This window comes from Caretta caretta, chromosome 1 (assembly GCF_965140235.1).
Source record: "Caretta caretta isolate rCarCar2 chromosome 1, rCarCar1.hap1, whole genome shotgun sequence".
NCBI lineage: Eukaryota > Metazoa > Chordata > Testudines > Cheloniidae > Caretta > Caretta caretta.
Genome location: NC_134206.1, coordinates 220750469 through 220777789, shown reverse-complemented (window position 1 = coordinate 220777789; position 27321 = coordinate 220750469). Strand labels below are relative to the sequence as shown.

The window sequence follows — 27321 nt, the reverse complement described above, 5'->3', positions numbered from 1 at the left end:
GCTGTTGACGTTTGCGGAAGGAAGCGCCCAGCTTGGGGCAGTGACGTCGGGCAGCGCGGGGCCCGGCCCCGGCCCGAGGCCGGCAGCATGTGGGGGGCAGCCGATGCGGTGAGTGCGACGCTTCCCGCCCGCCCCTCCCCCCGCTTCGTATAGAGCCCCCCCCCGGCCCGCCGCCGCCGCCGCCGCCGCCGCCTCCTCCTCCGGAGCCGGTTCCCGGCCCAGCGACAGCAGCCGCCCCCCGCCGAGAAACGCCCCGGCCCCTGAACCGCTTCGGCTTCCGCCCCGCGCTGCGGCCGGAGTGTGGCCGCCCCGTATCCCGGCAGTGCGGGGCGGACCCGTGTCTGGCCGCGGGGCGGGGCTGTTTGTGGGGGAGGTGTCTGGTTTTCCGCCTGAGGGGGAGGGGTTCTAATTTATGCAGGATTTATACCCCCCCGGCCCCCCAAGTCAGCGCTGCCGGGCCAGCCACGGGCGGGAAGTGACGCTCCCAGCAAGCCGGGGGAGCTGCAAGGGGGGACATGAGAGGGGCCGTAGTGGGTCAGCCCAGGGGTCCGTCTCGTCCAGCGTCCTGCCTTCCAGCAGTGGCCAGTGCCCGGTGCATCGCAGGGCAATTGTGGCGTGATCCATCCCTTGTCCTCCCCTCCCTGTTCTTTTCTGAACCTTGTTATGTATTTGGCCTTCACAGCATCCCCTGACAATGAGTTCCACAGGTTGTGCCTTGCCTGAAGAAATACTTCCTTTTGTTTGTTTTAAATCTGCAGTCTGTTAATTTCGTTGGGCGACCCCTCCTTCTTGTGTTCGGTGAAGGGTAAATAATGCTTCCTTATTTACTTTCTCCACACCACTCATGATTTTATAGATGTATCATATCCCTCCCCTTAGTTCAAACTGAACAGTCCCAGTCTTCTTAATCTCGCCACGCATGGAAGATGTTCCATACCTTTAATCATTTTTGATGTCCTTCTCTGTACCTTTTCCAATTCTAATATAGCTTTTTTGAGATGGGGTGACAAAAACTGCAGGCAGTAATCAAGGTGTGGACATACCATGGAGTTATATAGTGGCATTATGATATTTCCTGTGTTATCTATCCCTTTCCTAATGATTCCCAATATTCTGTTCGCTTTTTTGACCGCTGCTAGGAATTGAGAGGATATTTTTGGATATCCTATCCACAGTGACTCCAAGATCTCTTTCTTGAGTGGTAATAGCTAATTTAGATCACATCATGTTGTATGTATGGTTGGGATTATATTTTCCAATGTCCATTACTTTGCATTTATCAACATTGAATTTAATCAGCCATATTATTTTTGCCCAGTCACCCAGTTTTGTAAGATCCCTTTGTAACTCTTTGAAGTCTGCTTTGGACTTAACTAGGCTGAGTAACTTAGTATCGTCTGCAAATTTTGCCACCTCACTGTTCACCCCCTTTCCCAGATCAATTATGAATATGTTGAACAGCACTGGTCCCACTACATGTCCCCAGAGGATGCCACTATTTACCCCTCTCCATTCTGAAAACTGACCATTAATTCCCACCCTTTGTTTCCTGTCTTTTAACCAGTTACTGATCCTTGAGAGGACCTTCCCTCTTATCCCATGACTGCTTGTTGAAGAGCCTTTGGTGAGGGAGTTTGTCAAAGGCTTTCTAAAAGTCCAAGTACACTATATCCACTGAATCACCCCTTAAAGAATTCTAATTAGATTGGCGAGGCATGATTTCTCTTTACAAAAGCCGTGTTGACTCTTCTGTAACAAATTGCGTTCATCTATGTGTCTGATCATTTTGTTCTTTGCTATAGTTTCAACCAGTTTGCCTGGTACTGAAGTCGGGCTTACCAGCCTGTAATTTCCAGGATTGCCTCTGGAGCCTTTTTAAAAATTGGTGTCACATAGCTATTCTCCAGTCATCTGGTACAGAAGCTGATGTCAGTGATAGATTGCATACCACAGTCCTGCTATTTCATATTTGAGGTCCTTCGGAACTCTTGGGTGAATACCATCTAGTCCTGGTGACTTCTTATTGTTTAATTTATTTGCTCCAAAACTTCCCCTATTGACACCTCATTCTGGGACAGTTCCTTGGATTTGTTACCCAAAAAGAATGGCTCAGGTGTGGGGATCTCCTTCACATCCTCTGCAGTGACGACCAATACAAAGAATTCATTGTGTCTCCGTGATGGCTTTATCCTTGAGTGTCCCATTAGCATCTCGTTCTTCCAGCGTCCCCCCCGATTGTTTGGCAGACTTCCTACTTCTGGTGTACTTAAACATTTTTTTCCTGTTAGTTTTTGAGTCTTTTGCTTGTTTTATTTATTTATTAGTCTTTTCCTAGGGTTTTTTTTATATCGTCTCACTTTAGCTCACATACCTTATGCATCCCCAGTGCACTGACCAAAAAAACCCACCTCAATTCAAAATTGCTTTTATAGATCTTTTGAGAAACCCTCCCTCATACTACGCTCTCTCATTCTTCCTTCAAAAAAGGATCCTTCCCATGTAACCCATTCCCAAAGGAAAGGTCAGAGTGTTGCTGTTATTATTATGTATTTGTATTGTGATAGCTGCCAGGAGCCCCAGACATGGACCCCATTGTGCTTGGTGTTATGCAAACAAAGAACAAAAGACAGTCCCTATCCCATGATGACCGGAGACAACAGCTGGACTATTGATTTGGTAATTTAACTGATTTTGGAAGGAAAGCTTTCGCAAAGAGGCAGATCTAGGTGGTTAAGCTCGGTTAGTCTGAATTCCTCTTGGAGCTCTTTCTATGACTCTCAGATGAGTGCTATATTTCTGCAATTCGTCTTGTGAGCTGCATTGTCCCAGAGGCATGCAGCTGTCTTGGTGGGGCATGGATGGCGATGTGATCACAATTGTAGCTGGTTCCTAGTCCACTAATGGCCTTTAAGACCAGTGTCAAGGCCTTGAACCGACACTGGAAATGTGCTGGGAGGACAGTGGTGATGTACGTACAGTTGTCCATCCCAGTGAGGAGGTGGGCAGCTACATTATAAAGAACTTGGGGAAGGCATTCTTTTCATGTTAGCTCCCAGATAAAGTGGATTACAGTAATGCAGACTGTAAGTAACAAATACCTATCATTGTGACCAAATCTTTATCAGAGACTAAGGAGCGAACTGAAAGAGAAGACTTGCCTTTACCACCAATGTTACTTGATGATTTAGCATCTGTGCTGAATCCTACAGGACCCTGAGACTTCATAACATGTTGACAAATGAGGGGGCTGTGGAGATGCCCTCTGTGGATATGTCTACATTGCAATATGTCCTACATTGCAGGATTAGTGGGACTCGAGTCATCTTACCTGTGTTAGGGAACCTTAGGCTTGAGTGTCTACACTGTAATTTAACCCTAGGTTAAGAATTTTCTGACCCATGTTAGAACCTAGGTGCTCTGGCATCCACACTGCAGTGCACAGACCTGAGTCAAAGTAACCATATCCCAAAATCCCTAGTGCCACACAACTAAAATGTGGCTACTCTAGCCGTAGGACTGAGGTGCACTGTGGGAATACATTACTGCCTGCCCTGTATATTACCAAGAAGCAGCTCGCTTTGCAAAAGTCTTGATCAGTTCACTCTCCATTGTAAACTAAGGAGGCTCTCTGATAGTGTGCTTGCAGATCAGTGATCAGTACAGAATGGATTAACGCTGACCTGAACTGCTGCAGTTTGAAATGGGGATGTGGCTTTCATTTTCAATAGAGTGGATTGGAGATTGTTGGGATAGAGAGGATGAAGGAAGTTGTCCCATGGAATAGTGGAATACTTTTGGATGACTCCCGGGACCTGAGTTGAGCAGGGCTGCATCTATACTGCAAAGCAGTAGGTCTTGGACCCTGGCTCCCAGCTTGATTCAAACTTGTACCCTGGGTCCTGCCTTGATTTGAGGTTGAAGCCTCCAGCCCTGCAGGGTCCTGGGACCATGGGTCTGAGCCCTGGATTAACACAACTATAGTGTAGACAAGGAGGGGGGTTAGCCTTGAGCCCAGGCTCAAGCACAAGCTTATATTGTAATGTAGACTTACTCTGTGAAACAGGATGATAGCGAGTTCCTCAGGATATTTCCCTTTCAACCAGTATTTCTTGATTTTGCTCTGATTTAATCTAAGTAGGCTATACTTCATCTTGCAAGCATTGTGACATCCTGGTTATATCTTAGAAAATGAGATACACAACTGGAATTCATTGGTGTACTGTTTGTAGCTGAACCCATGTCCATCCACCTCTCCAGAGGCTTCACGTATGTATTGAAGAGGAGAGGGGGAAAAGTGGATTCATCAAAGGGTTCTCTAAGTGAGGGTCCTCAAGGACAGGTTGGAACCATTGCTGCCTACTTCAGGGTATATACACAGGTTAGGAGCACTTTATGGTCAACTGTGTTGAAAGCTGTGGAGTCTTTGAGTTGTAGCCTTCATCCATTGCAATGCAAAAGTTTTGGGGTTTTTTAAACCACCACTAAGGATTTTATCTCTGTGCTGTGACCTCAGAGTTGATTGTGAGGCATCCACGAGCTTAACCATGGTCATGTGATTTTGGAGTTCGGTTGTCACTAGTATTTAAATATTTTTGCACAGAAACAGGACATTAGGAATGTCCTCTGAATTGAGTATGTACTTTTCAAACGATAGATGGGCTATTGCATTTTTCCGGGAGGATGGCATGTTCTCTTCTCTGAAGGATGCATGCATTATACATTTTACAGTTACTTTTCACTTGCTTTCGCAAGCCAAGGAGGGGTATATATCATGTTTGCATGCAGTGGGTTAAATGTTTGTAAGGGCTTCCAAGCATGTCATTGTGTGTGAAGGATTCTGTTAGGGGAGGGTGTGACAGTTAATGTTGTGTGGTTCAGTTCCAGATTTTCAGCCTTCGCAAGTCCTCTCGTCAATGATTTCTGCAAAGTAGGATGAATGCTCTGCCAGTGGTTGGTGCTTGAGTACAATGTTTGGATTAATGGTAAAACAGATTCTTTCAATCTTATTCTACATCATCAAATTAAGTTGTCAATACGTGTGACTGTTTGTTCTTTTTTTCTGCTATCAACACTTTTAAAGTCTCTTACTGACATCTCTCTGTAACTACATTTAATGATTAGAATGACACTTCTGTTATAGTGGAGATAAAGCGCTGATTCTGTTGCAGTGAAAGAAATTAGGTCTGTATGTTCTTGTCCCCAGATTCCCTAACAGATGTTGTAAGTACTGTTGGAAACTTACAAATTTTACTGGCATATCTAACTGACTAAGGTGTCTTCTGAATGGGTTTACAAATATAACAGAAAAGTTCAAATATGTACAAAAATGCTAACTGTAAATATACCTAAATTCAAGAGTACTGAATTAGTTTTCTTTCAGCTTATCTAATGACATCTGTGGTACAAACCAGTCCAAATTTGACTTGTCTAGCCTCATCCATTTTAGAGTTATCGAAGCACAACATTTCTGATTGATCTGTGTGGAGAAAATGTGTTCTGTTCTCCCCCTCCTCCTTCCTTAATCTTCTTTCTCCCCCTCCCCCCAATTAATAAAAAAAAATAGCTTGTGTTGTGTTTGCTTAATCCTCCCTCCTTCAGGTCCCCCCCCCCATATATATTTTTAAAAATAGTTTAACAGATTAGGTTCAACTGAATGAGGTTGTTAAAATGAAAGCTGGAATTCAACCTTAGCTTCAGACAAGACCAAGGAAATGCTGATAAAAACAGCTGGAACAATAATCAGATGATTACATGTCCCTCAAGTGGGAATGTGTTCACTGTTTGTCATAATGTGTTCACAGTCTGAGGGCGTTGATAGAACCCCATATGCTTTTCGGTGCCCAAGTAGCAGCAGTGACCAGAAGCAGTACTTCTTTCTGTGTGCTTGGCTAGAAGGTTGTGACCTTTTCTTTGGACTCTGCTGCTGCTATCTGTGCCTCAAGATTAGATTACTTTATCCAGCCTCTTGGTGGGACTAAATTTTGGAGACTATTCAAAATCTTCACCTTGCTTGTTGGTGTGGATTGATTTAAATCAACAAGACGGAAACCTCAATTTTAATCTTGATTTGTATTTATACTTTTTAGTTATCTTCCTGAAGAAAGGTTGATTCGCACTGGTTGGTAACTACTGCCACTAGATACAGCCTTTACACTAAATGTGGTACTGTTTTTTGCTAACTAGAAGGATACACTGTATCTATACACATTTACTTAAGCAAGTTATATAGCTTAATTTACATTTATTCAGATTAATTTTTATATTTATATTATGTTAGAAAATGGTGAATGATACATTTCTTATTTACTAGTTAATTTACTTTTAATTTGCATCAAGCTCTGTTTGAATGGAAATTGAGTCAATTAAAATGCACAAAAAACAGCATTTTAAAATTATTTATGAGTTAAATAAAACTTAATGTGCTGTATAGATAAGGGGGAAAAAAAGTTTTATCAAAGCATGTTTTGCATCTAAAACTAAACAAAGGCAGTATTATCTGTAGTTGGTGAATTGGTTGTTTCTGGTCACCATGTCCTTTAGGGTTTTGTAAGTAGTAGATCTCATCCTCTCACACTTAACTTTTATTCACAAAGTGGGAGAAAAGAGCAAAGCTTTCCTAATTTGTCAACTACCATTGGCTCCTTAACTGTGAATGAACTAGTCATTGAAGTGAATTCGTTGAATAAACTGAAAGTAAGAAAATATTTTCTCTGTACCTGCGGAGGAGGCTACTGCTGTTAAAAGCTGATTTAGCATTTCAACAAACGCTGGTTCCAGGTGCTTAGCCAGTGAGTTCTGCTAGTTCAGTAGTATGACATTCTTTGAAACTTGGCAGCTAATGTACTACTTAATATATTTTAATTTAATTTAAATTATTATAGTCGATTTTAGTAAGTTTAAACTTTATGCCTTAACATAGGTTGTCATAATTGCAGATTTAAATAGGTTTATTTTTTAAAAAAAAATCTGTGTTTCACTTAAATCAAAATATAGATTTAAGTCTTAAAATGAGATTTTATTTATGTATTTATTTTTAATCCTGGGTATTTATTCATCCAGTTGCTTCTTCAGCAGTGTTTCTTAAAGGGAATATATTACACCTGTGCTGTATGGTTTGAATTGGATTCTGTCTGTTACCCAGTGAAATTTAAGAGTTTGGTTTTAATCAAAAGGCTCTAAATGGTTTGGGTCCTAATTTCTGAAGAAACTTTCTCTCTCCTTGTCTGGTAGTACAGCAGGTGAGATCTGTGGAGGTACTTGAGCTAGCAATACCCAGGTATAATTGGAATGGGGTTGCTGGTAGGGCCTTCAACTCCGGAAATCACTCACTGTCTCTCCTTGGTTGGACACAGCCTGAGTCTGTTGACCTTGAGGGCTTTCTGAAGGCCTGTATGTTTTTTTCAGGCATTTGAGAAAGGCCTGAATGGGAAGGGTTTAAGCCAGTTTATGGGGTACTATTTATTAAACTAGACTGATGGAAGAGTGAGGAAGTCTCTAAGGGAGCCTGATCTCCAGGGTGTTGTACCTGCCTTCTTGCCCCATATAGTAGCTTTTTAGCTTTTTTTCCAAATAAGAGTTGTATATTAATTTTTAAAAAATCAAGACAAACTAGTGTTTCTGAAATAAGACTTTTATAAATAATGGATTTTCACAGAAGATATTTTTTGTGATTATTTCAGGAAATGCTTCAAAGAGCATCAGAAGAATTTTCTCCAAAGATGGAGATTCCTGAGGAGGAGATGGATACAACTGATACCCAATGGGGCTGGTTTTACTTGGCTGAATGTGGCAAATGGCATATGTTTCAGGTATCTAAACATGGGATTATGTTATCTATGATAACTTCCACACTGTCAAATGTACTGTATTTAAACTTTTAAAATGTCCTTTCTGGTTTGTTTTGAAGACTGATTCAAACACTCAGTGTTCAGTTAGCAGTGAAGACATTGAAAGGAGCTTCAAAATGAATCCAGAAGGCTCTGTTTCTTTTACTACTGCAAAATTTAACTACAAGTTAGACTTTTCAGGTATGTCTTTCTCTAACAATAAAGTATTTATATATTTGTAGGTTTCTCATGACAAGAGTTGACCAGTACTTTTTACGTGCTCTTGGCCTTAACTAGCTCTTGTATTGTAGTGCAAAAAAGCACAATTGGGAAGGCCTTCTTTATATGAACGTACATTTGACATTTTATGGAGACAGTCATGTGGTTCAGGCTTCTAGCTTTGTTACTCTAAGTAGCATACCCTATTCAGTAACGCTGGTGTTTGCCCTGTCTCCTCTCACTTGAAATATAAGTCGTGCTGTACCGTAAACTCGGAGAAATGGAAACATTAAAAGTTCGTTTTCTTCTAAATATTCAAGCGGCAAGTGTTGCAGAAAACGATTTTCTGTCTTCACACAAACTATATAAGTAATGTTGATAAAGTGACAATATAATTCAGCTGGCAGATACTTCAACAAGCCAACTCTGATATGTTCATCAGAGCATCAGATATCATTTTCTAGAAAATGACTTTATATAAAGATCTTGTATATTCATATTGTATGGACTCTTTATCACAGGTTACTAATGGTTTCCAGTGTAGTTACTGTGTAGTTAATTTTTAAATACATTTTACTTATGTAGAAAGTTGCGATGTAATAGCTTCTCATTCTGAATATTTCAAATATTGCACGTATAGTTTCATCTGTATTTTCATATTAAAATGACCAAAGACCTGTCAAGCTCAGGTGATGTGGGTGTTCTGTTTTGTGGATAGCAGTCTTTGTATATCTTAGCCTACAGTTGTAGGGTAATACAGTGGTGGGCTGTATGAAAACATGTACATTCATGCAGAATTTTGTATTTTGTTAAATACTTTTTGTAATAGCTTCTTTAGTTTACTTTTAAAAACAGATTTTGTAAACTATATTTAAGTCTTGAATCTTTGCTTAAAAATGCTAAAGGCAGCTGTTAAGCATAACATAATTTTCACCATACCGTTAATATAGTATCACTTTTATATTTAAATGTGGTACAAAGATGTTAGCTTCTGCACTGCATTAAAATTAGCATTTAGATGCAGAAGTCTAGAGTGTAATCCTGGCCTTATTAAAATCAATGTGAGTTTTGCCATTGGCTTAAATGTGCCAGGATTTCATCACTAGTGAATATGTACTGTCTGTGTTAAGTACTTGTTTAGTACGAATTCCCATGGTATGTGGGAGCTCTGCTAATGTTTTGTGCATTCTAGTATTAGTAATGTTGGAAAATAATATTTTGGAATGCTTCTCTCAACGCTTGAGACAATAATTCCTATTCGGCAACTCTAAAAACATCATTTTCTGGGTGATGTGCCATATCCAAACGCTTTACATTTCTGTAGATTGACTGTTTCTGGTACTCACTTAATTTTCATTTTATATACAGTGATGAAACAAACCAATCTGACTACTGGAAAACAGCGTCCAATAAAGCGAGCTCCCTTTTCTATCAGTGCTTTCAGGTAAGAACTAAAGGTGATTCATCATTGGTTTAATTCATCATTGCTCTAGTAAGATGAACTAGAAACATTTTAAAATTTCTTCATTATTTTTTATCCCCCCTCAAATTAAATCTGGGGACACAGATTGGAGCGGGAAAGCGAAGGAGGAGGAAATCTCTCCTTGCTCATTAAAAATAACTATCCACAGTTTGAATCCCCGTTCAGGACCCAAGCGCTGTGTCAAGTTATAGATTAGTAAAAAATTCTGTACAGCGTAGGAATCCTATTGGGGAAAGAGAAAAGCTTCAACTCTTGGGTGTGATTGTTTTAACTTGTATTTTTGTGTTTGAAGTTTTATCTGTGAAAATGAGGCTATCCCAATGCCTTCACACTGGGAGAATGTAAATACAGAGGAACCGTATCAGGTAAGAGCTATTATGACATGGAACATACATATGATGAAAGAACAATGGACTTCAGTGAAACTATACTAACCTCTCTTTTTCCAGCTTATTCCTTTGCAAAAACAAACAAATGAATATAATGAAGTTTCTAGTCTGTTTGGGAAAACAATGGATAGCAACCGAATTAAAAGAATTCAGAGAATTCAAAATCTAGACTTGTGGGAGTTTTTTTGCAGGTGAGATTATTTCTAAAACAAACATTGTACTAGATCTGCTTATAGAATAAATCTCTTTTAAAGTCATGCAGCAGAAATAGTTAAAATGCATCTAATTATAAAACTGTTGGAATACTTATTGTGTCTGCACCCTTTCTTCATCTGCTCTTTTTCCTTTTTCCTAATTGGTCCTGCTCATGTGTTTATAGTCATATATCAGCATTCCTATTAAAGATCCTGATTTGGATGGATTTGGATATGGATTTGGAATTTAATGATACTTCTGTAACAACCATAAGTTAAAGATCACAAACTGCTTAAAACTTGAAAAGCAATGAGAAAATTGAAAAGCACTGTTGCAATAAAATTTTCATTTGGGCTGACATTTGATATGCAATTTCTAAGGTTCAAATTTTAAACTAAAGAAAAAATCTTTTTTTAAAAAAGGCATGCAAAGCAATCTGTTTCAGATCTAATTTTTATTTTGGTCACTAAAGTCAGCAGGTATGACTCAACACGCACATGAAGCAGATTTGTGGGGTAAGAAGGTACCATTTTTACAAAATCCCTTTTCAGATTAGAACTGCACTTTAAATTGATTAAGCAGTGTGTTAATTTCCTGATTTAACAGTTGTGAAAAATACACTGTCTTTGATGTAGAGGGAAAAGCATAACCGCACAAATTGTAGATTGGCATTCACAGCCTTTGCCATTTACTGTTATATTCTAGGAATGTTAAGACTACATCTGGTTTTTCTAAAGATGGGTTCAAATGCCTTTGAAGAAGTTCACGTCCAAATCTGAATTTAACTTTGCAGCCATTTTTCAATTATTTAAAAAAAAAAAAAAAAAGATTTTGAAAGGCTTTATCAAAAGTTGAATTTGTCTGAAACAGGGAAACAGTTTATCTGCAGTTGTTAGTCTCTTGGAGAAATTTACATTGAAAAATGTTTCTAATTTTGAATGGTTGTATGAATGGTTTGATGTGAATTCCTCTTTGGTTATTAAAGGAGTTGAATAGCTGAATGTCCCTAGCCCATGTTGCTAGAAAGATAATTTTTCTTCATGGACAATAAGGTACCAAACCTTACCACGGTTTCATGATCATTTTTAATATATCAAATCTTTGAACAGTAAATAGTCATCCAACTGGTAAAGAATGTGTGGCAACATCCGCAAGCTCCCTCATCAACATATGGAAAGGAAGAGCACAAGCACAGCTACCTTGTCATGAAGGATGACATTAGGTTCTCTTCTAATCCTCTCTATGTGAGCTCGCTGGTAGAGGTGACTACAGTCATTGTTCTCAGAAAGTATATGTGGTGGACCCCAAGATTTTGTTATGATGGAGCGAACGTGTCACAACAGACTCCTTGTAAAATGAGCCTTCATAGGGTTGTATTCGTTGCGTGTCTAGTGACTCAAAACAAGTACTCCTGATTTGTCAAGTCTCTCACCTTACCATTTTCTCTTTATGAATTTTAGTGTAGGGTGAAGTCTCTCTGTTGGATCCAGCTCGGTGCAGCAAATCCAAGTTTAGTCAGTCAGTATTGCAGAAGCCATTGCTGGCTTGAACGTTCCTGCTTTCTTTCCCGCTAGATATTGTATGGGGCAGGGTGAGTTAGGAGTTCTTGAGTTTTGTTCCCACGTCTTCTCTGATCAGTCTTTTATTTAATATTTGCACTTCACAAACATCATGTATCACACGGTTGCCCTTGGAAATGTCAAAATATACTTTTCTAGAAAAGGAACTTATAAAAAGTCAACATGAAGATATATTGGACCATTTTGACAATAAAATCAATAAGTAAACAATGAAAAATATTAAGGTGCTACATGGGCTTAAAAGGTGCTATGCTGTAGATGAAATTGTATGGTATATTGTATTTAAAAAATACCTTGTGATCATGTAATTGCATGCTTCTAGTGAATATTTGCAGAGAGAGGTGTCTTAAGATTGCATATTGAGTCTTAATTTTCTCATTTCCTGGCTTTTGAGTGATTAATTTTTGCAACTTTAGCCTTCTCTTAATGTATTGGTATGGAATGTATTTAAGTATATAAATACAGATACAATTAAAAATTTTATTTGCTTTGATTGGTGCTTTTGTACCAATCTTGCTACTTTGAAACTTGTATATCTAAGTGTCGCTGTTGTAACAATGTATTGCGTTAAAGTGGATTTCTATAGAGGTATCCCTGAAGCTTTTCAATTTGAGGCATACTTCTGTGAATAAGAATATCAGGAAATGATACTACATCCCCACTGACTTCAGAGTTCGCAATGCAGATTTGTTTTCTCTTCGATTTTCTACCTTTTGCTGAAAAGGGGAATTGATGGGCAGCAGGGACCACTGCACAATAAAGTTTGTGCTTTAAAAACTCCAAAGATATGGAGTTCCCACTACCCTGTTTTTGGAAACATGAACTCAGGAATGGGAATCTGTTATTGCGTGCAGTATGATTTTTACAGTATTGCAGTATTACTATGTGTTAGTTGCAAAGTAATATACAGTATTAAAATTTTGTGTTCAGTGGAGTAGAAAGACATGAGGGGAATCATCTCAGTCCAGAAACTGCTTGCCCTTATTTTTCCATTTGGGGAAAACCTAAAGATTTGTCTCAAAGGCTCAGCTGCTTTCTGAGGTGACATAATGTGTGTTTGACACAGTCATTTGGAGCAGGCGAACATCATCACTAAGGCTATGATTTTGTCATGGATATTTTTAGTAAAAGTCATGGGCAATAAACAAAAGGTCATGGAAACCATGACCTGTCCCTGACTTTTACTAAAATCATCCCTGACAAAATGGGGAGGGAGGAGGGTCCAGCACCCTGTTACCCACCACCTCCCTGCAGCAGCTGGGAGCTGCAGGGATTCCATTGCCCAGTGGCTGGGAGGGGTTCCCCGCTGCCCGAGTGGCTGGGGGCGGGGGAGCACAACCCTGCAGCTGCTGAGCAGCTCTGGGGTCCTCTGCTGCCATGGCTGCATCTGGGAGCTGCTCGGGGGGGGTGGGGGTGAGGGCAGCTGAGCAGCTGCGGGGGGGCCCCCCAGTCAGGGGTAGCCAGTGGCGGCGACAGCAGCCAGTCAATTGCAGGTTTCCCGCAGCTGCAGGAGGGTCCCCCACCATCTGCGGAGGCTGGCCTGCTGCGGGGTCCCCAATGTCACGGAGGTTAACTGGAAGTCATGGATTCTGTGTCTTCCGCAACCTCAGTGACATAATGTTAGCCTTATTCATCACTGCGATTACCCAGTGATGTCTGTAATGGAAAGAGAAGAAACTCTGGCATTTCAAATTCCTTGTGGCATCCCAATGCGCAGTGGCCATGTTGTGTGGGAAGATTTATCTTGGAGAATGAGTGATGTTCTTTCTAGTGTTTGAGTTTGGGGTTATGAAGGTTCACATTCCATAGAGGTTGAGCAAGTAGAAGGTATTGTTGTGGAATTAAGGTTGCTGCCACTTCTTAAATGTTCCTTTTTTAATATGAATGCAAACGACTGGTCTCCTATCTACCTAAGGGGACTGGCTTTACAATAAGAACCTGCTCTTATTATAAATATAAGGGTACGGACTGCACTTCTATTTTTAAAAAATGTATTAGTTTGTGATTGCTGGTGGGAAACGTGACTTGAGGACATGGGTATCTTTTGAGTCATTAGAAGCCCACTAAGCACATGCTCTTGGACGGGTTAATTCAACCAAAAAACTGGCTGTGGGACTCGATGGCATCACCTCCCTGGTCTTGCTGCACATACGGTGTCATTTGAGAACAAGAATTACAACTTATTTTCTTTTTCCTTTTTCAAGGTATATTGTTTCACTGAGGAGATAAGTTTAATCTGAACCTCATGTTCTTGAGAGGATATAATTGGGTAGTTATATATTTTGGCCTGCATAATATTATCCTCTTCATCACAACTCCTGTTTTGTTGTTGGCTATTAACTTTATATTTGTGGAGACTATTGATTAAAAACTTGTTGAGCACTACTATTCAAAACCTTTTTAGAGCATAGACTATTTACTGTGTAGATTGCAGTAGCTCCATTCTGCCCTTTCCTGAGAGTGGGTAGAGTGATTGATCATTTTAAAATTTTGTGCAATTTGAAATAAACTAATAAAATATGTCTTTCAGGTCATATGCTGCAAGGTTCTGTTCTGTCATTCGTCGGGTAAATGTACTTATAAATCCATTGCGGTGATACAGTGGGTTGGGATGTAGTGTCATCAACACGCTGATGAATCTCAGTTCTGTATCTGTTTTATGAGACCCAATTCGTATGATTGACTGGCTTTTCCAGTGTCCACTGAGAGTGGGTCTTAAATGAAAGTTAAGCAAACTGAAACTCAATCCAGAGAAGACCGTGGGTAATGCAGATAGATTGGGAGAATTAGTGGAGGGGACATCTGTCCCTTAAGTGACGGGGTGTGCTTGACCACCTGTCAGTCGTATTTTTAAAACAGGCCCTGTGGCTCTGATGGCATGGTTTGGCCTGTAGCCTGCATGCTAAAAAAAAACAACTCAAAAATCCTTTTTTGAAGCTATCCTATGGACTGAAAACTTCCTACCTAAGTGAATTACTTTGGGTTTTGTATGTCTGAGTGGCAGTAATTCTTATTATGAATTAATGACTCTCAAACTTCTTAAAAGCATTGTTTGAATACTCCGATACAAAGCACTTGAAACAACAAGTGCCTTATTTTTAAAAGCCCGTCTGACAACCTGCATTTTGGTCTTGAATGCTTTGCCATCTATACGTTAAATCCCAAAAAGAAGTTCAGTTAATTGCTAAGCTACTGTCCTGCTAAATACCACATCACTATAGTAGTTTCTTCTTCCCCTAAGCTTTTGAAATGGCTGTCCACCTTTTTCCTCTTTTTGCTCATTTAATGCCTGATCTATACCATGAAGGATCTAGCCGTTAGTTCTTCTGCACAGAACTCCTTTTGACATGAAGAATCAGTCTAAGGGCTTGTCTACACTACAAAATTAGGTTGACTTAAGTTAATTGACCTACAGCAATTAAATTGCTCTTGGTGTCTGCCCTACCCTCCTTCTGCCGGTGGCGCACATCCTCAGCAGGAGTGTTTGCATTGACTGAAGAGGGGCACTGACAGCCGCCCGGGGCTCACAGCTGGAATCCCTTCTCCCCTTTCCCCCTGCCCTGGGGATGACAGTGAGATGTGAGCCCAGGGCAGCAATCAGTTTCACAGAAGGGAGCCTACCAGCAGTGAAATTGATATTCACAGAACGAGGAGTAATGGTCTCAAGTTGCAGTGGGGGAGGTTTAGATTGGATATTAGGAAAAACTTTTTCACTAAGAGGGTGGTGAAACACTGGAATGCGTTACCTAGGGAGGTGGTAGAATCTCCTTCCTTAGAGGTTTTTAAGGTCAGGCTTGACAAAGCCCTGGCTGGGATGATTTAACTGGGAATTGGTCCTGCTTTGAGCAGGGGGTTGGACTAGATGACCTTCTGGGGTCCCTTCCAACCCTTATATTCTATGATTCTATGATATTGTCAGTTTCACTGCTGCTGCTAAAAAAAAAAAAACAGGAGTACTTGTGGCACCTTAGAGACTAACAAATTTATTAGAGCATAAACTTTCGTGGGCTACAGCCCACTTCATCAGATGCATAGAAGGGAACATATAGTAAGAAGATATATAGATATATATATACAGAGAAGGTGTATGTTATTTCACATTTCATCTCAGGCTCTGGGAGTCTCCATCTGTAGTGTAGATCAGGCCTAAGAAACAAATTATTTTATGGAGTGATCTAATAGTTTAGAATTATTGGCCTAAATTAGTTTGGGTGTTTAAGTACAATAAGTGCTACTAGTCTCCCTCTTCCATTCTCATTCATTTGTATTGTATATGAAAAATTACTTGAAAAATCATCTTTTTACATGGTCAAATCCAAGGTATACATTTTAATATAGTTTTCAAAATTGTATTTTAGATACAGTATTTTAATGTTTTAATGTAAACTTTCATAAATTGTAACTTGCCTCTAGACCTGTGTAACTGTTTAATTTTTAAAGTAAAGTAGCTTGTTACTGAGTATTAAAATGCAACTTAAAAAAATAGGCTACATATAGTCCTCAACATTCAGAAAGCAACACACTGATCCAAGTAATCTTGATCTTTGCCTTTTTCTTTCAATGGGACATTGTCAGTGTGAAATCTAGTCAATTAAAAAAAAGTCAAAAGAAGTTTTGGGTGCTACTAGAGCTGTCAAACGATTGAAAGAAATAGTTGCAATTAGTCACAGTTTGAAATCGCATGGTTAAACAATAATAGAATGCCAGTTGAAATTTATTATAAATATTTTTGGATGTTTTTCTACATTTTCAAATATATTGATTTCAATTACAACAGAGAATACCAAGTGTACAGTGCTCACTTTATATTATTATTATTATTACAGATATTTACACTGTAAAAAAATAAACCCAAAGAAACAGTATTTTTCAGTTCACCTCATACAAGTTCTGTAGGGCAATCTCTTTATCATGAAAGTGCAACTTACAAATGTAGATTTTATTTATTTATTTTTACATAACTTCACTCAAAAACAAAGCAATGTAAAACTTTAGAGCTTACAAGTCGAAGCATGAAGGGGCATACGTATGTTTACGTATCTGACACGTATGCCGGCTGCAACAGTGCATGTTCTCACTTTCAGTGACATTGTAAATAAGAAGCAGCAAGTATTGTCACCTTTAAATGTAAACAAACTTGTTTGTCTTAGCGAGTGGCTGAACAAGACCTAGGACTGAGTGGACTTGTATGAGGTAAATTGAAAATCAGTGTTTCTTTTGTTTGTTTTTTACAGTGCAAATATTTGTAATAAAAAATAATAGAGAGTGAGCACTGCACACTTTGTTTTCTCTTGTAATTGAAATCAATATATTTGAAAATGTAGAAACATATCAAAAATATTTATAATAAATTTAAATGAGTATTCTATTGTTTAACTGCAATTAAAACGACAATTAATCGTGACTTTTTTTTTAAATCTAGCTAATTTGTTTTGCATTAATCGCATGAATTAACTGTGATTGACAGCTCTAGATGTTATGTATTCCTTTTGAGTCACACTGGCAATTTTTGTAGTTTTACAACCTTATTTTCCTAATGTTTTGGGGTTTTTTTTTAAGGCTTTTCCTTCCTGTTACTGTGTGAAAGACAAGTAGGGAAACTGATTCTGCTGAAAGTACTCTCAAATGAACAAAATGGAAACAATTGATTTTTTTTTTCTTGAATTATTCATTTATAGTAAATGTTAGGCTTTCCTTACAAGAATGATATGTCCAAGACTTTAGAAAGAAGTGTGTTTTATGTGGGGGTGGTTTGTTTGTTTTTTTTTTGCTTTTTTTAAAAAAAAAACTGACTGCTTCCTTTTAACGCCACCTTAGATAGTAGAACTTTGAGATATATTTAAGGAGCAGAATCAAATTTGGTCATTTCTCTCAAATTCAGCTGTTGCAGTATCATTTCCCCTCTGTTTCTGTGCAATTCCAGTTTGATTACAGACGCTTTTGTAATGCTATGGCTTTTTTTGTAGGAAAAAAGCTCAACTAAAGAAGAGAAGAGGTGTCCCTACCATTAATGAACACATGTTATTTCATGGTACCAGCAATGAATTTGTAGAAGCAATATGCATTCATAACTTTGACTGGAGAATAAATGGTATGCATGCTGCAGTGTATGGAAAAGGTAAGCAATAATGACTTCTTTAATACCACTCCATGTAATTTGTGAGTAATACGCTTCGTTCACTTTTCACTCTCTAAACATACAATTATGTGTCCCACAAATGCATTTACCATACTGGTGGTCTGTGGAGAATTGTTTAATCTGGTTTTCTTCTTCCTGCTAAATGTGATAAAAAGACACTTAAAATATATTAAGTAAGCAATTCCTATAGTTGCCATAGTTGGATGTTATGCAGTGGGGTGGGGGAAAATGATGGTCCAGTGGCAGAAGGGTAAGTGGTTTGTGGGGCAATATCCCTACTAAAATGTGGTTCACACTGAAAAAGCTTGAAAAGCACAGCACTATATAATTCTTATAAATTTTGTTGGATTGATTATGAATAAAACTGAGAGATAGGGCCTGATTCAGATCTTACACCATTTTGATGTAAGAAGGGATCAGAATCAGGCCCTTTAGATTTCATAATGAGACTGTTGTCATCAGCTATAATTTTTGCTGTTTGTTTTTTAAGGGACCTATTTTGCAAGAGATGCATCGTACTCTAGTCGTTTCTGCAAAGACGATATGAAGCATGGAGACACTTTTCAAATCCATGGTGTCAATCTGCAACATCATGTGTTCAGAACATATAAAGTTATGTTTCTTGCTCGTGTTTTAACTGGAGACTATATCATTGGAGATTCCAAATACATGAGGCCTCCTTCAAAAGATGGGAGCTTTGTGAACTTATTCGACAGCTGCGTGGATAGTACTTGGAATCCAAAGATCTTTGTTATCTTTGATACCAACCAAATCTACCCTGAATATTTAATAGAGTTCTGCTAAGTTTTGCAAGGAGCCAAACTGAATATTAGGTTGGTTGTGATGGACGGTCAGTATGTCTTTGCGAAGGAACTATAACTTACAAATCTTTTAAATACATGGTGGTGAACAGAGATGGAGATGTGAAGGAAAATCTGGCTTACATCTGTAAAATCCTTTTCGCTTAAGGTTGGTTGTCCATCTGTTGGTCCTGTAAATAAACGTTGATGCTTTTCACGTTTAGGGTTTATAACCAATTTTAATATGGCTTAGTTGAGCCTTAATTAAATTGGACATTTAATGTCTTCAAAGAATTCTTACTGCTATACATTTTAAAAAATAATACATATGTATTTATCCATGTGTAAAATATATATTTATGCATATGATACAGTATGTGTATAGGTGAATAATCTTTTATAAAGATTTTATTTATCATTTTACAAAATGCAGGGGGCTTAATAGTTATTGGTATATTGCAGTATGTATTACTTGTAGATTGGAGTTTAAATCTACAGAACAATCCGTCTAGGGAAGGCAAAGGTCTGGAATCAAGCTGAACCAGCTGCTAGGACTAAATCTAGGCATCTCATACTGCTTCAAGCAACCTTGCAATAATGCTGCACAACCTATAAGTTGAAGTCTGGTTGTGACAGAATAATATACCTGACAACAGTTGTGGTCAGTAATTAGGTAGGTATTTAGCCCTAGAGTCCTGTGCTAGGATCTCTTATGTGATCTATATAGTTGTTGTTTAATAGTAAAAGGTGTGTTTTGTTCCTCCTCCCCGTATCTTGTAGTAATCTCTAGCTTGTCTGGAATTTTAAGATGCACTCAGTGTTGACATGACTCTACTTCCATTGAAGTTGATGGTAAAAGTCTATTGAATTCAATGGAAACAAGAATTAAACCAAAATGGAGGGCCTCTAAAAATTCCATCCCTTAATTTTTCCCTATGTTTCATGAATGGTTTTAGTAATACTGGCATGTGCTGATTTTATGTAAACCAAGTTTTCTTTCCATTTGCGTAGATGCAGAGTATGGACTGTTTTTGCCAGGTAGAATCTCACTGGGGAGGAGAAGAGGGACCAGAAGAAAGATCAGAGAGACCAAAACTCCTGAAGAAGGGGGACTAAGGTGTTAAATGAGTGAAAACACATTGGCCCTCCCTCATGAGACTGCCTCTTTGGATCCCTGCTATTGGATTCTTGCCCTGTCACACAGACCTTAGATATACTCAAAGTTGTGTTAGCTTTCTGGCATGGGAGGGAGCATACTTCTGCATATGCACAGCCTGGCACTATGACCCATCTAATAGACATGCATCCCCTCCTCCCTAAGTCCTTTATCTGTGTCTGTTCATGGACTCTTGCAGTCACACCATATGCTGGTTATTTGTGTTCTTTGAAATTTCTTGGAAACTTTTCCTCCACTTATCTTCTTCAGCTGTTCAGGGCAGGGACTGTGTCTTCCTTTGTGCTTGTACAGTGCCTAGTACAATGGGCCTCCTGAATGGCATCTCTGGGTGTTGTTGCAATAATAACCAATGACTGATGCTATAGAACAGTAAACCTTCACCAATCACAAGCCTTGGAATACACATGTGCATGCACACACATTGAGCTAGGGGTGTGTGTCCCCTGCTTATGTACACATATGTGAGCTGGCATGAGTATAAATAGCAGTGTAGCTGTGGCAGCATGGGTAGCAGCAGTGGAGGAATGGCTAAGCCATGCCAGTGTGAGTGTGTGTACACAAGCAAAGGGCTCACCCCTATCTTGTAGTAATCCCTCCCCACTTCTCATCAGAGATTTACTAGCAAATGCAGTAGGGTGTCCACAGCCTAAGTCCTCTTTATTTTTATAAAATATTCTACAATACATGTACTTGGACATTATGAAATTATAAGAAGTCAAAATAAAAAAAGTTGTACCCTTTTGTTTGCTCACTTGCTAATTTCCAAAATCCAGTCATTATTTTCCTCAAGTCTTAACCAGACTGTTGTGACTAAAAGTAACCAACACATCTGGTTTTTAAAAGGTGTTTGATTGGCATACATATAATATCTTCAGAAGATCAATATGATTTATGTTTGTCCTGCTTGTGTGTACTTATGCCTGTATAGCTTGTCCACTCTGTGCCTTATTTTCTATTTAGACTCAAGGGAATTGAGTGGAAAAACCTTAATCTCACCAGTCCAGAGTGCCATTGAAGGTGGTTTCAGCTTTTCATCCAGTGCCCACTCTATCAGCTTTCCTGGTACAATCTTCTTCATCTGTATTGATAAATCTTGATACTGAGGCTCTTTACACCATGTAGACAGCTACTATGCAACATCTCAAGCTTTAGAAAAGTCGAATGGTAGTTCTTAGTTCTAAATCAGATAAATTACAATAAGGAAGTCAGTGTATTTGTCATTTGATAGAATTTCTCTGTGGCTATAGTTATTTCAATCTTGTGGTTTTTCATAGTGTCCTTCAGATCCAGACTTACCACGTCCAGTTCCAGCCATCAGTGTTCAGAGGTGACATCTAGAAATGTATACTGTATCTCCTCTGGCAAGGCACTCTTGTACCTAGACTCTTTCCTTAACAACCAACATTATGGCATTGAGGCAACTGGTTCAGCATGTCACCTTTCCTGGTTGTCACATGCCTGCCTGAGTGGGTGTTTGGTGTTGGGAAAATATTCACCCTTTCCATTTGTCAGGCTTCCTTCTCAGCTTCTGTCTCTTTTGGGTTCTTCCCCTCACTTATAAGAGGTGAGGAAAAGATCGACAATGGATAACTCCTTGCATCTAACCTCTATCGAGGATGGTGGGGCTTGCTGCCAGATGAAATAAAAATGGCAACTCTGCTCATAACATTCAGAGCTATGATGTAAACCCACTACCTCTTTTCCCAAGCTTTTGCGAAACACCAACCTTGCTCATGGCAATACTCCCACTCTTTCAAATTTAGTAGTAATGACATTAAAAAAAAAAAAACACACCTACTCAGCTTATCCCTTTCTGGCAAAATAAAGAGGGGGACTAAAGGGAGAGAAAGATCATGGTTGTTCTTATTCTTGGGAGGCACTCAGCTACTATGGAGAAAGGAACCAGTAATAGAACCCAGATGGATAAAGAAAGGAGATTACAGTGTCAGTTGGTCTAGAGAGAAAAACAAACGACGGTATTCAGTATCTCTCTAGCGGCGACACCACCATTTGATGATTCTCCACCATTTGCCTTTCCAATATCTTGTATTATAACTAGATATTCAATTTTTGATTTATCAGGAGAGATCATACAAGCTGTTGAATATCTCAGTTGCAGAGCAAGGCAGAGAAGCTCTTATAAGTGATGGTTTGAAGGACTCAGCCAGAGATTTTATGGCCTTTTTGGATATTCTTGCCCCAAATATCTGACTTTATCGTGGTCCATTCCATCTTGCTGCTGGCTTTCTTCTCCAGACATCAGACCCTCCTGTAGCAGCCATTTTGCGGGAAAGTGCTGTTTGCTCCATTACCTAGATAGATCTCAGTCCTTCTAAAGGCACCAATATTGTGTATGGGAGAAAAATCCTCCCTTGGACCTATTTCATTCCAGAGGTGGACTGTACAAATTGTCTTTTGTTTTCAGACTTGTTGCTTGCAAGCAGGCATTCTGGTAAACAGTAGCCTTAAAGCTCATTTTGTAGGTGCTGTGGCAGCTTCTACAGCTTTCCAGAATGTGTCTGGGTGAGTCATTTACTGAGTGCTTATTGGAACTAGATATTTTAAATCCAGGACAGATTCCATTTTGGGGAAAGCAGTCTTGCAGTCCCTTTTTAACAGGTATCAGTAAACCACATGCCAGGAGGTGGGCTGAAGTGGTCTTAATCAGGCTCCATGAATGGAGTTTATTCACAAGGAATAAAATTGTTGCCAGTACCTGATGGAGGTCTTCATGTAATTGGCCATCTGCGTACCTCTCTTAATATGCATGTGGCCAAGATTGGATTCTTTTAGGGAGTGGTGACCATTGGGGCTGCAACTGCATTCTAGATGGCCTCGTGTCACGCCACCTGAGGGCACAAAGGGTGAAGCGAACCCAAGTATCCCTCAGTCCCTTTTTACCACCCATGGCAGTGAGAGGGAACCCTGCAGTATCCACCAGCTTCTCTGAGACTCTGTTACTAGTGATTAGTTAATACAGTTGTTAGGTAGTTAACTCTTAGTTTGCCCTCTGGCTTATATATTTTTTTTTTTTTCCTTTTTTAAGCCTTATGTGTCCTCCTCTCCTCCCGCTGGTTCTCTGGGCCTTGAGTTGTTATTGGCAACACTAAAGGTCCAGGATTTAAGACCTGCTCCCCCTGTGATAAGTCTGTGCCACTCAAGGATGTGCATTCAAAGTGCCATTTCTGTTTAGGCAAAAGACATATCTCTGACCAATGATCCATCTTCTCTTCTTTTTCTAAGTGGACTCAGAAGACTAGGGATGCCTGCCTAAAGAGATTTTTTTTTTTTTCTGGAGTTCTCTATGAAAGCCTCCTCAGATAAGGGGATAAGACTCAGTCCTCCGGCCACTCCTCCTCAGTTTGTGCCCCAGTGAGCTGCGATTCCACCCCAAGCTCCAGGGCTGAGATGGCTGAAACCCCCGGGGTGTACTTCTTCAGGAAGGGGTAGGGAGGATACCAGATGAGACATAGGTCTCCTTCTTTGAGGAGCCTCAGAACAGAGATGCAAGTTAACGTATTAGACTCATCTCAAGCTCTTCAGCTGGTGGGGCTAAGATAGGTCTCTGTGGCACCTTTATACTGTCTATAAAGAATGCCTGTGGCACCAGTTAAATCTGCTCACTCCCTTTCCTCTGGCAGTGACTCTTCAGCAATCTTTGTACCAAACACCTTGGTACCCAGCCCCTTGGTACTGTCCCTTTCAGTGGCTTTGCCCTATTTGACACCAAGTGCCCTTCTGTGAGCCTGGCACCAGAGTCCCCTGGCCAGCTCATATGTCAGTAGTACGAGCTAGGCCTTCAGTCACTGAAATCACAGTACCGCGTACAGCTGTTGAGACATCTGTGCCATCTACTTCCCCTATACAGGTAGAAAGGGTGCAGAAATGCTGTAGTACACCAAGAAGGGTAGCTGCAGCCCTGAAGGAGGTGTTTTGCTTTTCATCTTCTCCATTGGGACATAGTAAAGATACATCTGTTCATCCCTTCCAGAGGCACCACACTGGAAGTCAGGGAGGGGTTCCAGGGCTGCTCTTTGAGCAGCAAAATAAGAATTAAGTTCTTGGCATCCTGAGTTTTCTTAGGTTCCAGCAGAGAGTAAATTCCACTCACTTCACGTGGTATGTATAGGACTTGTCTACTCTTCATCTAAAAGACGAAGTAAAAAGGCCTGCATTTTTAAGTATAGGCTGCAGCAGTGGTCAGATGGTTCAGCAAATGTTAGTTGAACAACGAGATTCAAAATGCCAGATGGTCTTGCTGGCTAATACACGTCTTAAATGCAGGAGGTGATGGTGAGGAGCGCCTTGTATCTCTATCAGCAATACTCTCACCAGATGAACAACTCTTTTGGACTAATTTTTTATTAAATTTTTCATTTTAAAAAGATTACAGATTTTAAACAAGTCAAACAAGCCAGAATAAATAGAGGATGACGTGTGGCTCTGTATAGAGAACTGGATTTGAACTGGGAGACAGGTCTTTGTTCCAGTACCTCCCACTGATGTGATGTGGAACCTTGGACACATCACTTCAGTTCTGTGTCTGTTTCCCTCCACCTTTTGTGTCTCTTGTCTGTTAGTTTATAAGCTCTTTGGTCAATACTTATTAACCAGCAAGAGTGACTTTTAAAAAGCTTCATCATGTAATGTGGCTACCTTACATTTTTATAAATGCAAAACAAAAATTATCAGTGTTGTATTAATACTTAGCCCTTAAAAGATCTAAAGTGCTGTCTGCATGTCAACATAATTACTTTTTTTTTTCTTTAAGTAGTGGCTCCAGATTGAGTTTTGACATAGAAGAAAGTTTAGTGAAAGAAACGTGACCCAAAGCAAGAAATGTGGGGAAAGGACTGAGGGGAAGATGCAGTGGAGAAGAAAAACTGAAGAAACAAAGCTTTGAATGGTGGATGTGAAAGTAAACTAAAGATAGTGGTGGGGCGTGTAAAGGAAAAAAAGTGTCTCCAAATCCACCTTCTGTGCAGGCTTCCTGAATGCTCAGCTCCTACCAAGTAAGCTCTGCTGAAGATGGAGCACTGCACTGCGAGCCAGGAAGCCTGATGTGACCCCTCTGTGTCATGTAAAGGGCTCAGAGTAGTGTAAAGAGACTCTAAAAGCCTTTGATCTGATCAGGAGAGTTTTCTCCCAGGGCAGGAACTGAGGAAGACAGTGCTAGACCTCCTTGCAAGCCCTAATGTAAGAGGTGTGTTGGGGACAGGTGTGTCGTGTAGCTTCTGGGCAGCACCGGTGTCCCTAGGCAGCTAGGGTTAGGCTGCCATAACTTAGCGCGCGTGCGCGCACACACAGTGTCTGAACGCCATCTTATCCCCACTCACCCTAGGGTGTGAATTCTGTGCTGGGCAACATACCTATGACAAAATTCCAATACCCATTTTATCACCTTGTCATAATTGACCAATCAACACTGCTGAGAAGTTCCGCTTTATGTTCAGGAAGTCAGAGCAATCATGATGATATTGTTCCAGATGTTTCTGCTTTCAGAGGGGCCAGTTCTGCTTACCTGTGAATGACACTGGAGGAAATATTGTTTGAAGTTTAACCATTTAGCTTCTGTGGTTGTACAGTACAATGGGCTAGTAGGCACTCATGTGATAAACATAATTAATAACAGACCCCACTATAATGAACTTCCTCAGTCTGTTTCAAAAAAGTCTCTATCCAACAAGTTTGTAAGATTGTCTGTTTCCCTCTGACCTGTAAGCCCTTTAACAAATACACTGCATTGTAGAGAAAATCTCCCTGAAATACCTTATCGTACTTCTCATTATAAAGGCCTCAAACTACTTTGCAGACATTGCCTGACAACCTTACTAAAGGTCCTATGAGGTAGGCGAGTACTGGAGCAGTGGTTCTCGAACTATTGTGCTGGTGACCCCTTTCACACAGCAAGCCTCTGTGTGTGACCCCCCCCCCCATAAATTAAAAACACTTTTACATATTTAACATCATTATAAATGCTGGAGGCAAAGCAGGGTTTAGGGTGGAGGCTGACAGCTCGTGACCCCCCTATCTAATAACGTCGTGACCCCTGTGGGGTCCCAACCCCCAGTTTGAGGACCCCTGTACTAGAGAGAGAGAACCTTTAACTATCTCTGCAATGCTGCCGTTTCTGGACTAGAATACAGCACCTATATAACTCTGCATAGCAGTACTTTACAGCAGACTGACTGGATGTAGGCAAAAATACTGTTTTCAGTACAAACTTCAGGGGGAATATAGACAGGCAATACGTAATTCCGTGAATTGAATTTTGTCCGAGACACCTTTTTTTTTACAAAAAGTTTTCCAAGATCCTTAATTACAATATATTGGCAAGACCTCAGGTTTATGTCTTATCGAAAGGACAGCAGTACATGGTGTGCTAAAATGAAGTTGGGGTTCAGTGCAGGCAGGGCCGTCCCTAGCAATTCTGGGGCCCTACGCAGCCCGGGCAGGTCTCTGCCGGGGGAGCGAGCCCCAGGCCTCCACAGGGGGCAGGGCTGGCTTGGGGGGCAGGAGGGAACCACCCCCCCAGCATTCACCAGGGGGAACCACCGCGTAGCACTTCCCGCCATCGATGAGTGCAGGTCCAGCCCTGCTGCAGAGCTCAGGGGAGTGGGGGGGCAGGAAGAGGTGGGGAAAGAACAGGGCGCAGGCCCTAGGGAAGAGCAGGGGCTGGAGCAGCACGCAGCTGCGCAGGGCACCTGGTGCCCTACACAGCTGCATACTTTGCATATGAGTAAGGACGGCCCTGAGTATAGGCTTTGAGGGAAGAGCACCACTTCGTGAATGACTGATACTGCCTCCTGTAGGTAGGTTTTCCTAGAATCCATTCTATCCAAATGCTAATCCAGTTTAGTTTGAAAACTCTGAAGGGGTATAGTTGCACGGTGAGATGTGAATAAGAAAATGTACATAAACTTTTCCAGCTCCCAGTGGGAGTCTTTTCATTAACTTCAGAGGGAGTCTGATTGGGCCCAAAGAGATGGGTATCAGAGCAGCATGGGAGAAATGAGTAACAAACTAGGCGACATACAAAGGGAACATTCGGCTTTTTTTAGCATTAAGAGGGGGAATAAATAAACCACAGTAGATCAGATGGTTAATGTCATTTTGCTTTGAAAAATTCACGTGGGAGCAAGCAGTGTTTTCGAGCACCCAGAAGCGTAAATGCGTGTTGAACAGCTTTGGGGCACTGAGCATTAGACGGTGGGAAACAAAAGGCCATAGTTTCAGGAGGGGACTCAAGATAAAGCACACTTTCAAGGTCTTGATTTTTAAGCTGTTGATTTGCACAAACTTACACTGTATGTTAATCCATGTTCTTTATGATTCTGAAAAGAAGTGCCAGTTTATGCAGTAGTCCTAATTAACTGCACAATCTTGTGCCAGTTTTAACTAATTACAGTACAAGGTTCTTTTTAAAAAAACAACACTTTCTAATCCAGATCAGTGTATTGAATCTTTTTCATGATTATTTATTTTTTGTACATTAAAGACAAATTGATTTTAA

At 40.2% G+C, this 27321-nt stretch overlaps 1 protein-coding gene across 9 annotated transcripts; it reads left to right on the top strand.

Moving 5' to 3' along the window:
• Positions 1–27321, top strand: PARP11 (poly(ADP-ribose) polymerase family member 11). 9 transcript variants are annotated; one of them, XM_075120821.1, is made up of 10 exons: positions 41–108; positions 759–805; positions 4879–4982; positions 7680–7808; positions 7907–8027; positions 9414–9489; positions 9821–9893; positions 9978–10108; positions 17659–17810; positions 18322–18848. In XM_075120821.1, the coding sequence occupies exons 3-10, from the start codon at positions 4968–4970 to the stop codon at positions 18633–18635; spliced, it is 1011 nt and encodes a 336-aa protein (XP_074976922.1). In that variant the 5' UTR covers positions 41–108; positions 759–805; positions 4879–4967; the 3' UTR covers positions 18636–18848. The 9 variants fall into 9 exon arrangements, 7 of the variants coding, with proteins under 7 accessions (XP_074976921.1, XP_048679480.1, XP_074976931.1 ...); XM_075120825.1 differs by lacking the exon at positions 759–805 and adding an exon at positions 2565–2676 and having other exon boundaries at positions 62–108; XM_075120820.1 differs by lacking the exon at positions 759–805 and having other exon boundaries at positions 1–108.